The 12,533-nt window shown below is 58.9% G+C and overlaps 5 protein-coding genes across 5 annotated transcripts; 3 read left to right on the plus strand and 2 right to left on the minus strand.

Moving 5' to 3' along the window:
- Positions 1–2,130: 2,130 nt before the first annotated feature.
- On the plus strand, positions 2,131–2,403 carry THITE_2119883 (uncharacterized protein). The gene has a single exon (XM_003655742.1). It carries the CDS (start codon positions 2,191–2,193, stop codon positions 2,389–2,391), a length of 201 nt encoding a protein of 66 aa, XP_003655790.1. The 5' UTR covers positions 2,131–2,190; the 3' UTR covers positions 2,392–2,403.
- A 355-nt stretch (positions 2,404–2,758) lies between these two features.
- On the plus strand, positions 2,759–3,833 carry THITE_2090942 (uncharacterized protein; the record flags this gene model as incomplete). Its single annotated transcript, XM_003655743.1, has 5 exons — positions 2,759–2,789; positions 2,873–2,879; positions 2,933–2,985; positions 3,047–3,434; positions 3,500–3,833. The coding sequence occupies 5 exons, from the start codon at positions 2,759–2,761 to the stop codon at positions 3,831–3,833; spliced, it is 813 nt and encodes a 270-aa protein (XP_003655791.1).
- Positions 3,834–4,144: 311 nt separating this feature from the next.
- Positions 4,145–4,731, minus strand: THITE_2146429 (uncharacterized protein; the record flags this gene model as incomplete). Its single annotated transcript, XM_003655744.1, has 3 exons — positions 4,145–4,491; positions 4,586–4,629; positions 4,727–4,731. The coding sequence occupies 3 exons, from the start codon at positions 4,729–4,731 to the stop codon at positions 4,145–4,147; spliced, it is 396 nt and encodes a 131-aa protein (XP_003655792.1).
- Positions 4,732–5,431: 700 nt separating this feature from the next.
- Positions 5,432–8,401, plus strand: THITE_2119890 (uncharacterized protein). The gene has a single exon (XM_003655745.1). It carries the CDS (start codon positions 5,620–5,622, stop codon positions 8,203–8,205), a length of 2,586 nt encoding a protein of 861 aa, XP_003655793.1. The 5' UTR covers positions 5,432–5,619; the 3' UTR covers positions 8,206–8,401.
- A 1,107-nt stretch (positions 8,402–9,508) lies between these two features.
- On the minus strand, positions 9,509–12,500 carry THITE_2119891 (uncharacterized protein). Its single transcript, XM_003655746.1, has 3 exons — positions 12,312–12,500; positions 10,601–12,249; positions 9,509–10,523 (listed from the first exon to the last, which is right to left on the minus strand). The coding sequence occupies exons 1-3, from the start codon at positions 12,406–12,408 to the stop codon at positions 9,546–9,548; spliced, it is 2,724 nt and encodes a 907-aa protein (XP_003655794.1). The 5' UTR covers positions 12,409–12,500; the 3' UTR covers positions 9,509–9,545.
- Positions 12,501–12,533: the final 33 nt, after the last annotated feature.

Below are 12,533 nucleotides of genomic sequence, written 5' to 3' on the forward strand. Positions count from 1 at the left end.
CATCAGAGGTGAAGGAAGCTGCAGCATGCACCAACATTGTCTACTTAAGTCGAGTTCTCGCCCTGTTTCTGCCCTCCCCAAACTCGTCTTCCAACTTCTTCATCCATCATCAGCACCTGTCCTTCAGTCACCCCTTTCCCTTCTGTCTCTCCCCTCTCCCCTCGTCTCCCAGGTGCTCTATCCATCAGCGTGATGGCTGCTCCTCCAAAGTCCACGATTGATCCACCTCGACTCTTCGAATTGCAGTCCCGTCCCACCTTGCTCCGGGTGTCGCAACCGAGCTTCGCCTCAGAACTTTTCTACACCGAAATCCACCGATTCCAGTCTACCCTGAGCCGCCATAGCGGCAGGGATATCATCATTGGCGACCGTGTTCTTGGTTTTGGCTGTGGGAGAGAACATAACCACAGCCCAACCTCCCCCCCCCCCTTTTGACGACCGCACCCACGGCGTTGAGATTTTAAGCTTCAGACAGCATTCGGCATGTCCAAGCCTTGCCTCAGTAACGTTCTCGGCTAAGATCCATCGATCTAGCCTTCCTCGAACCGCAGTCGTGTCTGGAATGGTCATCATCGGCAATACCAGTGCTGTTGATACAGCACTTCTGTTCTCCTGTGAGTGGCGGTCTTAATGTGACATCGAAGGATCTAATGAGCGTGCGCGCTGTAAGGTGATCAAGTGATCAACATTGTGAGGGCCGAAACCCTCCCAATCAAACCAACGCCCCCAGGAGAGTGTCTCCTGAAGACATTGGCTGACTCTTGAAGGCGCAGTCGCCGACTTTGGTTTGAAATTCTCAACAGCCCCCGAGATATGGCCAAGCATCGCCTCAGAATCGTTCTCGGTCGAAATGAATCGACCCAGTCTTCCCAAAGCCACTCTAGCGGCGGGAAATGTCATCACTGGCGACGTCTGTGCTTGAAATACAGCACTTCTGTTCCCCGGTGAGTGGGCAGTTCTAATGATGATTCTCCATCGAAGGATATCTGAGCGCACGCGCTATGAGGAGCCTTTGAAGTTTCTGAAGAACCAAACCTCACCAGCTTCGGCTGAGACCCTCCCAATTTGTGCCTAGGACCGGTGATCAACGACGGGACAAGGCGGCCTCAGGTTTGCGCAGTTGGAGACCTTTGCACAAGGCAAGTCAATCCCCCTTTGCGCCGCATCATTGGCCTTCGCACACTAACCAGGACTCGACGAGGCAGATCGCTTTCTCTGGTCTCTCGGCCCACGCTCAGCCGGCCCGGTTGACATGCTCCCGACCCGTCCGACGCCACACCGCCGCCCCCAAGCCGTCTGTCCCACCAACAAGCCCACTCGAGCATTCTTTGGCGGCAGAACTCAGGAAAGATCGGGCCCACGATGACCCACAGCGGCACGATGCGCTAGACGGAAACCGACACACTTGTGCCCCGGTCGGCGCCGTCATAGGCCTCCGGTGAGCCAGCTGAAAGCGCCGACCATGATGGAAAAGGCCGTCAGCACTGACAGATGCTTTTCAGAAACATCCTCGCAAGCCTCCCATTCCGGAGAGCGAGCGCGCCAGCCTCGAATGCCCTGCCGTTGCGCCAGTAAGATATGAACAGCCACCGCGTCGAGGGCAGAAAATGTTGGCCAATACGGGATGGCGAGGCGGCATGTTCTGGGTGTGAACCGCGAATGACTGTGCAGCAAGCGGTTGAACGAGAACGGCCCGGATGTTTGGAGGTCGGCAACTGGCCTTGGAAGGGAGGAGGCCAACGGTCAGACAACAAGTAGTTGGGGGGTCCATTTTGAGAACCAACAGTCGTGTTAGAGAGGATGCCAAAGATTCTGATCATTCTAGTTTGCATACATTGCGAGAATAAGGAAAGCGAGACGCTGACGCGGGATGGCGGATGCTCGTGGCAGTGCGGTTTGATGTTTGCTGAAAAAAGTGATGAATATTTTCCTGGCGGGCTGGGAAAGCCGGCTCTCTTTTGTGGAAGGAAGAGGGGAAGGAGACAACGGCAGGGAAAGACGGGAACCGAGGCTCGACCTTATATGGGGAGTGCACCTTCTTGATCTGGCGAAGGAAACGCTGCTTTGGCAAGCTACGTCACGAGTTACTGCAGAATTACAGCACAGCCGACAGTTGACCATCGGCTAGATACCTAAGTCAGGTGCCTGGGACGCTTAACTGTAACTCCGTCGAGCAGCCCGTTGAATCACATGGGCTCCTTCAGCATCAGCGGACTGGTGATGGCCGCAGCTACCCAAGCAGTTGTCGGATGGAGTGTCGCATGGTTCCGACCTTGCTTGAGTGAAGCTCACACAAGCTTGCGACAAAAACGGGTAAACATCTCAAATCTGATGAATTGTGTGAATCAAGAGCTGGCTCAGCTTCCCTTCACGAGCAAGCTACTGCGATGAAGGAGTGAATGGACGTGGTGGGAAGTTAAATGTTCAAGAAGGGAAAGAGGGTCGGAACAAGCAGCGTGTTGTTTGATTGGCTTCCCATGTGCCTTTTCAGTGGGGGCTGCTCTTGTGGGTCCCAGGCCGGCTGGAGACAAGCTCTTGGCAGCCTTGAGCTCGTCGTCACAGCTGTGGCAGCCTGCCCGCCATCCCCATCTAAAGCAACCCGACCTGCACCACCAAAGCCAAAGCCAAACCGTAACCAGCGTGAGACCCAGCGGCTGCAAAACGACCCCTTTCCCACACCGTCGAATTCTCTCAGAACCTGTTCCCAGGAGTCGAAACATACTTTACGAAGTCTGATTGACTACTTCGTTCGGCAATCATGGCTTCGGGATACGACAGAGCTCTTTCGGGTGAGTGCCTGGTCCCAAGAGCGGCAACATGGCCGCCCTCCCCAGCACCCTTGCCAATTGCTAATATGGCGACTCGCTTTCAGTGTTTAGGTCTGCCGTCGCCACCCCGACGAATACCCCAGCAATGCGCTGACCAAACCTAGTCCCGATGGGCACGTCTTCCAAGTTGAATATGCGGGCGAGGCTGTCAAGAGAGGTATGCGGTCGCCCGTCCCTGACGCGGACACACAACACCCGGCGGCTGACACAGCCTCCAGGTACATGCGCAGTAGGCGTCAAGGGCAAGGATGTAGTCGTTCTGGGCTGCGAGAAGCGGTCGGCTATGAAGCTCCAGGACACGCGCATCACGCCCTCCAAGATCGGCCTTATCGATACCCACGTGTGCCTCGCCTTCGCCGGCCTCAACGCAGACGCCCGCATCCTGGTCGACAAGGCCCGGTTAGAAGCGCAATCGCACCGCCTCAACCTCGAGGATCCCGTCACGATCGAGTACATCACCAAGTACGTGGCCGGCGTGCAGCAACGGTACACGCAGAGCGGAGGTGTCCGGCCCTTCGGCATCAGCACCCTCATCGTTGGCTTCGACAAGGGCAGCCAGGTGCCCCGGCTGTACCAGACGGAGCCCTCGGGGATTTACTCAGCATGGTGAGCTACACAGAAGCGTGCGGTTCATCCGGATGATTCCGCGCCTATGCTGACTACTGCCGCAGGAAGGCCAACGCCATCGGCCGGTCGAGCAAGACGGTGCGCGAGTTCCTCGAGCGCAACTACAAGGAGGACATGGACCGCGAGGCGACGGTGCGGCTGGCGATCAAGTCGCTGCTTGAGGTGGTGCAGACGGGCGCCAAGAACATCGAGATCGCCATCATGGCGGCCGGCAAGCCGATGGAGATGCTGCCGGTCGAGGATATTGAGAACTACGTTAAGAACATCGAGCAGGAGAAGCAGGAGGAGGCGGCCAAGAAGAAAGGCGGCAGGGCCCCCGGGACGGGCACCGCCACCATACTGACCCGGCCCGCTCAGGAGGAGCATGGCGACCAGTAGAAAGCACGGGCTGGGTGGGCGGCATGAGGGCGGCATGAGGTAGACGGCGGTGTGGAGCGCTGGTGCTGGGTGGTTTTTCTGTAAGAATAATACCACATACCGTGAATATGCGCGGTGCAAAACCATATGCGCATCCATCCGCCCATCCGAATATGGTGTGTCTCCAGTGCAACCGCAAGTTGCCGGGTATCATTAATTAAAAAGGCTCGTCGCTCAAAGCACAACAACCCCTTCCCCTTCCCCTTCCCCTCCCCCTTCCCCTTCTGCTTCCCCTTCCTCTTCATTCCCACTCGCGCTTGCGCCCATCACCATCAACCCAGCTTGTCCGCCTCCGGATCGGGGTCAAACACAGTCAGCTTGCCCTGGGCCCGGCCGCCGCCGGGCCCGCCCTTGCCCGCGACGCGGTCGTCCTTGAGCATGCGGTTGTCGACGCGCACGTCGTCGCCCTCGACGCCGATGGCCGCCTTGGGGGTCACGGCCTCGATCACGAAGTGGTTGTCGCAGTGCGGGCAGTACTCGTCGGCCTCCTCGAACTCGGACGCGTCCTTGCGGAAGCACTTGCGGCACTTCTTGCACGCGAACGTCATCTCGAACCGCTGCAGCAGCGGGTGCGACTCCTGCTCCGCGTGGCACTCCGGGCAGTCGAACCATTTACGGCCTGTGGATGAAAAGGTGGGGGGGAGCGGTTAGAGGGGGCTGCGACTGTGCGAGGTATCAGAGAAGGGGGAGCGGGAGGGGGGAAGGAAAAGTACAGCATGGTGAGCGGATCGACACTTGGGCGTTGAGGATGTGTTTACTAAACAGAGGGGTTTGTCAGCTTGGGAAAAGGGGTTCAGAACAAGGAGAGCAAAGGTCGGGGGGGGGGGGGGTGCGTTGGGGCAGGTCGGACATACCACATGATGACGATCGAGAGGTTGCTAGCGAGCGTGGAGGGTGGTGGGAGGGTGGTGTAGAAGCAACAAGGTGTTCCGTGATTTGGGGTCTTCTGGCAGGAAATGGAATGGATGTTGGGTGGTTCTCGAATTCGTGCCTGCCACCGATTGGGTTAACCTTCGATAACGTTAGCGGGGCAGCCTAACGTTATCTCCCGGTTGGGTGGGGCAAGTGAAGTCCACTAGTTAGCGAGACGGTTATTCTTAAAGAGGTCCCGCCAAGACTAATTTCGGAACCTACCGCTTACAAGTATTTACAAATTGCCGCGAGGGAGCGGGGTCGCCACGACTTCGAGCAACATCAACAACGAAGAATTGCAAAGACTCGTAGCAACAACTTTGCGAAACCTCAACCAAATTGAAAAAAAAGAAAACGAAGTTAACCTACACCCTAACCTTGACCCTCACCCTAACCATAACCCTCACCCTAACCAGCAGGGGGCTGGCGCTACCCCCCGCACCCCCGGCGAACTAACCCGTGGCTAACCCGTGGCGATAGTGCAAACCCCTTGGCGGTCTTGGCGGGGTACTGACGCTGTAAAAACATTGCCGACAATTGGCCGAAATTAGTCTTGGCGGGACCTCTTTAAGATCCAGCAGCGAGACCCGCTCGCTTAGTAACGTTGATTCAACTGCGGATTACTCCGTAGTTAATGAGGCTCGCCATCACCATTCCATGTGCGAGTTGCATCTTCTTTCCTCCTTCCTTTCCATCAACCTGCCTCCCCGCCACACCACCTCGGTCGCTCGTCTCCGACCGCGCCTGGACCTGTAGTTGTGAATGGTGACTGGCACTATTATTTGCCGATTGAAAAATTCCCAGAATCGAAGCGTCCGTCCCCGGCGCAGCGACGATGCCGCCGAAGCGAAAGGCACCGGGCACGCAGGCAGCGGCTGCCAAGGCGGGGCGCACCTCTGCCATGTCCACCCCGGGGCCCGCCACTCCGCGCAGCATCGACAGCTCCGTCATGTCGGACGCCGACGAGGACTTCGATGATGACGTGTCCGAGGAGCAGAAGCAGCGCGAGGAGCGGCTGACAAAGGAGGCCGACGAGTTCGTCAGCAAGTTCACCCTCGGCGCGAAGCGCCTGCAGAGCCATCCCGACGAGAAGGGGAGAGAACCGAGGCGCTACGACGCCGCCACGCCCTTCTTCAGAAAGCGGGACTTCTCCCACCTGCCGCTCAAGCCCGACCACCAGAACCGGCCGCTGTGGATCGACCCGGACAGCTGCACCATCGTCCTGGAGCGGTTCAACCCGCTGGCCGAGCAGGCGACCGACTTCCTCATCACCATCGCCGAGCCCAAGTCGCGCCCTACCTTTCTGCATGAGTATGCTCTGACGCCGCACAGCCTGTACGCGGCCGTGTCGGTGGGCCTCCGGCCGCGGGATATCATTAACACGCTGGACCGTTTTTTGAAGACGGCGCTGCCCGCGTCGGTCCGCAGGGAGATTGAGAACCACACGAGGAGTTACGGCAAGGTGAAGCTGGTGCTCAAGCACAACAAGTATTTCGTAGAGAGCGTGGACGCAGAGGTGCTGCAGACGCTGCTGAGGGACCCGGTCATCGGAAGCCTGCGGGTGCACGGGTCGGATAAGATCACGACCAGCTACGCGCCCACCATGGCCGGCCTCGTCATCCCGGGCACGCAGAACGCGGCCGGCGTCCACCAGGCCAACCTGAAGCAGGCCGAGAAGAAGCCCAGCGAGCCCGGAGACGCGGCCAACGAGGCCGACCTCTTCAACGCGCTGAACGAGGAAGATGATGACGACGATAAAGAAGCTGTCCATGCCTTTGAGATCTCGGACAACAATGTCGAGACGGTGCAGAAGCGTTGCTTGGAGATAGGCTTTCCCATCTTGGAAGAATATGACTTTCGGAATGACGACGTAAACCCCAACCTGGAGATAGATCTCCGCCCCAACACGCAGATCCGTCCGTACCAGGAGAAGAGCCTGAGCAAGATGTTCGGCAACGGCCGCGCCAAGAGTGGCATCATCGTGCTGCCCTGCGGCGCCGGCAAGACCTTGGTCGGCATCACGGCCGCCTGCACCATCAAGAAGGGCGTCATCGTCTTGTGCACCAGCTCCATGTCGGTCGTGCAGTGGCGCCAGGAATTCCTCAAGTGGTCCAACATCAACCCAGACGACATCGCCATCTTCACCGCCGAGAGCAAAAACAAGTTCTCCGGCAGCACCGGCATCATCGTCACCACGTACTCAATGGTCACCAACAGCCGGGAGCGGTCCCACGACTCCAAGAAGATGATGGACTTCTTGCGAGGCCGCGAGTGGGGTCTGATGCTCCTGGACGAGGTCCACGTCGTGCCGGCCGAGATGTTCCGCCGCGTCATCTCGAGCATCAAGTCGCACTCCAAGCTGGGCCTTACGGCGACGTTGCTGCGAGAGGACGACCGGATTTCCCACCTCAATTTCCTGATCGGGCCTAAGCTGTACGAGGCCAACTGGATGGAGCTGTCGCAGCAAGGCCACATCGCCAAGGTGCAGTGCGCCGAAGTCTGGTGCCCTATGCCGACCGAGTTCTACGACGAGTACCTGCGGGCCAGCGCGCGTATGAAGCGCACCCTCTATGCTATGAACCCGCGCAAGTTCCAGGCCTGCCAATACCTCATCAACTACCACGAAGCACGCGGCGACAAGATCATCGTCTTCTCCGACGAGCTCTACTCGCTGAAGCAGTACGCCCTCAAGCTTAAAAAAGTCTTCATCTACGGTGGCACCTCCCAGGCGGAGCGTATGCAGGTGCTCGAGAACTTCCAGCACAACCCCGAGGTCAACACCCTCTTCCTCTCCAAGATCGGCGACACCTCCCTCGACCTGCCCGAAGCCACGTGCCTCATCCAGATCTCGTCCCACTTCGGCTCGCGGCGCCAGGAAGCCCAACGGCTCGGCCGCATCCTCCGGGCCAAGCGCCGCAACGACGAAGGGTTCAACGCCTTCTTCTACTCGCTCGTCTCCAAGGACACGCAGGAGATGTACTACTCCTCCAAGCGCCAGGCCTTCCTCGTCGACCAAGGGTACGCCTTCAAGGTGATCACCCAGCTGGCCAACATCGAGCAGACCCCGGACCTGGCCTTCGCCACCCCGCAGGAGTGCCGCGAGCTGCTGCAGCGCACGCTCGTCGACAACGAGAAGGGCGGCGAGGACGACATCGAGACCGACGATTTGTTCGGCAAGTCCCGCGGCGGCAATGGCCGCAACAAGAAGCTCCTCCCCGGGAACGGCGTGCGCCGCACCGCCGGCATGCTCGCCGAGCTCAGCGGCGGCCAGGACATGGCGTACATCGAGCAGAACAAGGCGGCGAACAAGGCGCTCAAGAAGAAGGCCAAGGCGGCCGCCGGCGCGGAGGGCCAGAGCGCCTTCTTCAGGAAGCTGCAGCGCGAGAAGGAGAGGAGCAGGGCGCAGGCGCGCGCCGGGTAGGCCGGGCCGCGGCCGGGCCGCGGCCGCCGGTGTAAACAAACTCAGGGCGAAGAGAAAGCCAAACTGGACAGGGCAGGGCAGGGCAGGGCGCGCTGGCCATGCTGCTTGCGCCGCTTTAGCCACCTGTTTTTACCTGCCTACCTCAAGTTTAAATGGGAAAGGCGAAGTTTAGAGCTGTACCCAGGGGGGTGTACCCCGGGGGGTTGGGAGGGTGAGGGGGGTTGGTGCCAACTGCGTCGCCTGCACCGTTCGAATGGAAGGATGAAAGGCAGACAGGAAGATGAGATCTTCCGCCGTGGCAGGAAGCAGGACGGCATAGACAGTCAGCCTTGACCCGACCTCATTAAACAGGGAGGGACAGGTCATACTAGCACTGTGTATACCTAACCAATCAACACAGACCAGCAGTGGACACAGACACAGCGGGGAATTGGCGGCTTGGGCCGTTGTACGTTGTATTGAGCAATTCAAGCACAGAGATGCATTTGGGGGAAAGGGGGAGGGCGGGGAGGAATAAACACCAACACCACCCCCAGATCTCAAGGAAGAAGGGCGATGGGATGGATGAGATAGAAGCTAAAAAAGCGCAGAATATATCCAATCTGCCAACCGGTCTACATCGCTGGTTTTGGACAGTACCTATGACAGGAGAGAGAAGGAAAGAAATGAAGATTAAAAAAAAAGAATAGAAAAAAAGAAGAGAGAAGAAAAGGTTTGTGATTTGTATATTGAACAAACGTATCTCCTGTGGTATATAGCAATCCATCTTACAACTACATCTCCCTCCTTGTAGCAGCCACTCGGTCCCTCTCTATCCAATGTGTGCGTTGCCTTCTATCCCCCGCGGTAGCGAGCGCGCCTGAACATGAAAGCAAACAACGAATGATGCACCCCCATTTGCATGGGTGGCTGGAGGTCGCCCTCTATCCCTGATACATCACACTCCCATCCCAGTGTCCCCTCCTGTATCGACGACCATACCCGTTGTACATACAGTACCCATGTATGCTTTGGGATGTTATATTCCCCGGGCCACTCTAGAATCCCCCCCTGAAACGCCAGTAGTCCACCTATCTAAACTAGCCAAATGGTTTATATAAGGAGCTCGCCTCAAAAAAAGAATGAAGCACGCCGCCGCCACCCAAGGTGTATATCTTGCCAAATGCCCCGTTTCCAAAAACCCTCCCATGGCGGGGGTGAATGCTTTTTCGACGAAATCCAGAAAATGCCTCCCTCCTCTAACGCTACCGGTTGAGAGAACGCCGCGCTCAAAAGAATAAACCAAAAAAAGAATAAACCAAGAAAAAAGAAAAAGAAGAAGAAGAAAAAGGACCAAAATTCTAATCCTGCGCACCATCATCCCCACCCGAAGTGCGCGGCCGCTGCGCCAGCGCGGCAGGATCCAGCCGCCTCGACGCGCCGCCCGGCTCCGTCCACCGCGAGCTGACCCGGGTGGCGTACGGCCCCGGCTCCTCGGCCGTCGCGTCGCTGGCTCGCCGGCTGTGCAGCTCCGTCATCACCGGCGCCAGCGGCGGCGGCGGCGGCTCGAGGGGCACCAGCGGGCCGGGGTGCAGCAGCGAGGTGAGGATGTTGCCGTGGTCGCCGCTCAGGCTCTTGCGGCGTCTCACGCCGCTGGAGGGGAGGCGGGGCCCGCCGGCGGTGGCGGCCGAGGTGTGGGACAGGTGGCGGACCACCCTGGCGTCGGCGTCGGCGGCCGCCTCGGTGGCGTGGAGGGCCTCGCTGGGGAGGAGGATGGCGCGGTCGAGGCCGTAGGGCAGGCCGCGGTGTCTGCCGCGAATCATCATGGCGATGATGACCAGCTTGCCGACGACGGTGAACTGGGAGGACAGGGACGCGTTGACGGTGGGGTAGCCCAGGCTCATGCCGACGGTGCCGTAGGCGCTGACGACCTCGAACAGGACGGCAAACATGGAGAAGTCTCCGGCCATGATGCGCGGGCCCTCGGCGATGTTGAGGATGAAAAACCCAATGACGATGTACCACAGGTCGAAGGAGAGCTGCCGCCGCAAGTGCGCGCCGACATAGGACAGGTCGCTGCCCTGGCTCGCCTGCTCGTCGATGTCGTGTCTGCTATACACGCCGAGCGACCTCTCCTCGTACACGTTCGTGCGGCGGACTGAGATGGCGATGGGAAAGACCGAGATATACATCATAACCATGTACGAGAACTGGACGGCGGGATGGAGGGCGGCGAGGTTGACGCAGGAGAATCCAGCGGTTCTAGTGGAGACTGCTTCGAAAAGGCCATTCAGAACCTTCAGGCCTGGAGGCAGATCGACGACTGGGCCGCTTCCGAGCTGAAAAAAGAAAAAGAAAATCGCAACGTCAGAGGGGCCTAAGGATCAGCACGGGAAGGGAGCCAGGGGCAACTTACATCAAGCACGATGAAGAATATGAGGTCGAGACAGTTCATGACAACGAGCAACCAGAAGAGCCACCAGGTGGCGCCGGACGGGAACAGCAAGGTGAAGCAGCGACGAGGATGGTCGAGCAGGAATCTCAACTCCTCGTATAAGCCGGTGCCGACCGGGACAAGGTGCGACGTGACCCATATGATGAAGCGGAGCATGACGGGGAAGCCGGTGTTGCCGATGATGATGAGGAAGCTCAACAACAGAAGCGGCCACACGGCCGTGTTGAACGAGTTCATGCTGTCGGGCGTGAGGGTGAAGCCCAGATCCATGAATGCCGAGTTGGGGGTGAAGAAGGCCCACCAGGTTCTCGCCATGCCGGCGGCATCGACGATCTGGCCATACCTCTCCGTGTGTAGGATCCATGGCAGCAAACTTATCACGCCGAGGATGGAGAAGCCCCAGAAGTAGGCAGTGAGAATCAGGGCCAACGTCTTCAGAGACCTGTACTCGATACCGCCTAGCTCTTCTCTCTGCTCCTCTGTCAGGTCCAGGAAGGCCGAGTTGCGGCCAATCGTGGGCTCCCAGCTCAGATACGGGGTCCCTTCGACCTTATCCCGGGAGAGAGCAGTCCGCAGCAGCAATAGAGATTGCCGGCGACCTTTGGCCTTGGAGGGACCGCCACCAAGCGCATCCTCGTTGCCGCGGGGCTTGGAGTTCGTCCGGCTCAAGAACCGAGACCGCTTGAGCTTGAGGAACGAGAAGGCACGGCCGGCAGCAGTGGCATCCTCGATCAGGTCGCCCGATCCCAACTGCTGCAGTTTACGGCGGTCAGGTTCCTCAATGGTGATGGCCTGCTGGCGACCGTCGGCGCTAGGCCCTTCAGGCTCGCCGTCCTGGTTCGTGGCGGATCGGGTGGGTCGGGGCGAAGCCACGTCTGGCTCCTCGTCGTCTCCGGCCTCAACGGGCTTCGGGACCATGCCGCGTTCGACATCCCGCGGGTTCGGAATCCGCAGTACCTCATCGTCGCCCTTCCGTTGGCGTTCCAGGATCGCGATGTGCTCCTGTTCCGACCGAAGTGGCGGGAGCTTAAGCGCATCCTCGCCCAGGCCATCGCTCTTTGTGACAGTGCGAGCAAACTTGATCTCGGGTCTGCGAGGCTCGGCAGATTCGCTGGTTCCATGGATGCCCAGCGGGTTCGGAGAGGTGGACTTGGGATCGAGCTGCTCGTCCGACTGCAGTGGCGCGGGTCCCAGCAGGATGCCGTCGTTGGTGATGCGCGACCGTGCGCCGTTGAGCATGACGGTGATTTTGCGGCCGTTAACACCCCGCTCGGCATCGGCGCCGTCAAAGTTCGCACCCGCCTTGGACTTGGAGATGGTGCCCCGTTTCAGGCGAGATTCGCGGACAATGTGCTGGAAGCGCTTCTCGAACCAGTACAGGCGGAGGAAGACGACGAACGAGTTGATGGTGATGGGGTTCGTCATCATGGGCCACAGATAGAGGACGACCTGCTGGAAGGTGTTGAGCAGATTGACATCGACCGTGTTCAGGCCGGCCTGGGTGCTGGCGCCGGTGGTAAAGAACAGCGCATCAATATACGCGATGTTCCCTTTACCGGCACCGTAGACGATCACAGACCCCAGCATGGCGAGGCTGATGATGTAGAAATCTATCATGGGAGTATGTCAGCATGTCGGAACAGGGAGATGGACTCCAGCACTGGCGACTCACAGTGGGCTGTGATGAAGTTAAAGTGTGGCTCCTTGGAGATGAAGGAGGGCCGAAGGGCCTTGAGCTGGCCGACGAACACGGCCCCCAAATTGTCCATGCTGGGATGGATACCTCGAGAGGTGTGCTGAGGTTGCGGCAAGAAGGCGCAGGGCGCAATGGAAGTGCAGGACGGAAAGTAGACAAGCTGGCAGATGTAGGTGGCGGATGATGAATTCCGCCTTT

The sequence above is a fragment of the Thermothielavioides terrestris genome, chromosome 4, assembly GCF_000226115.1.
Source record: "Thermothielavioides terrestris NRRL 8126 chromosome 4, complete sequence".
Taxonomy (NCBI): domain Eukaryota; kingdom Fungi; phylum Ascomycota; class Sordariomycetes; order Sordariales; family Chaetomiaceae; genus Thermothielavioides; species Thermothielavioides terrestris.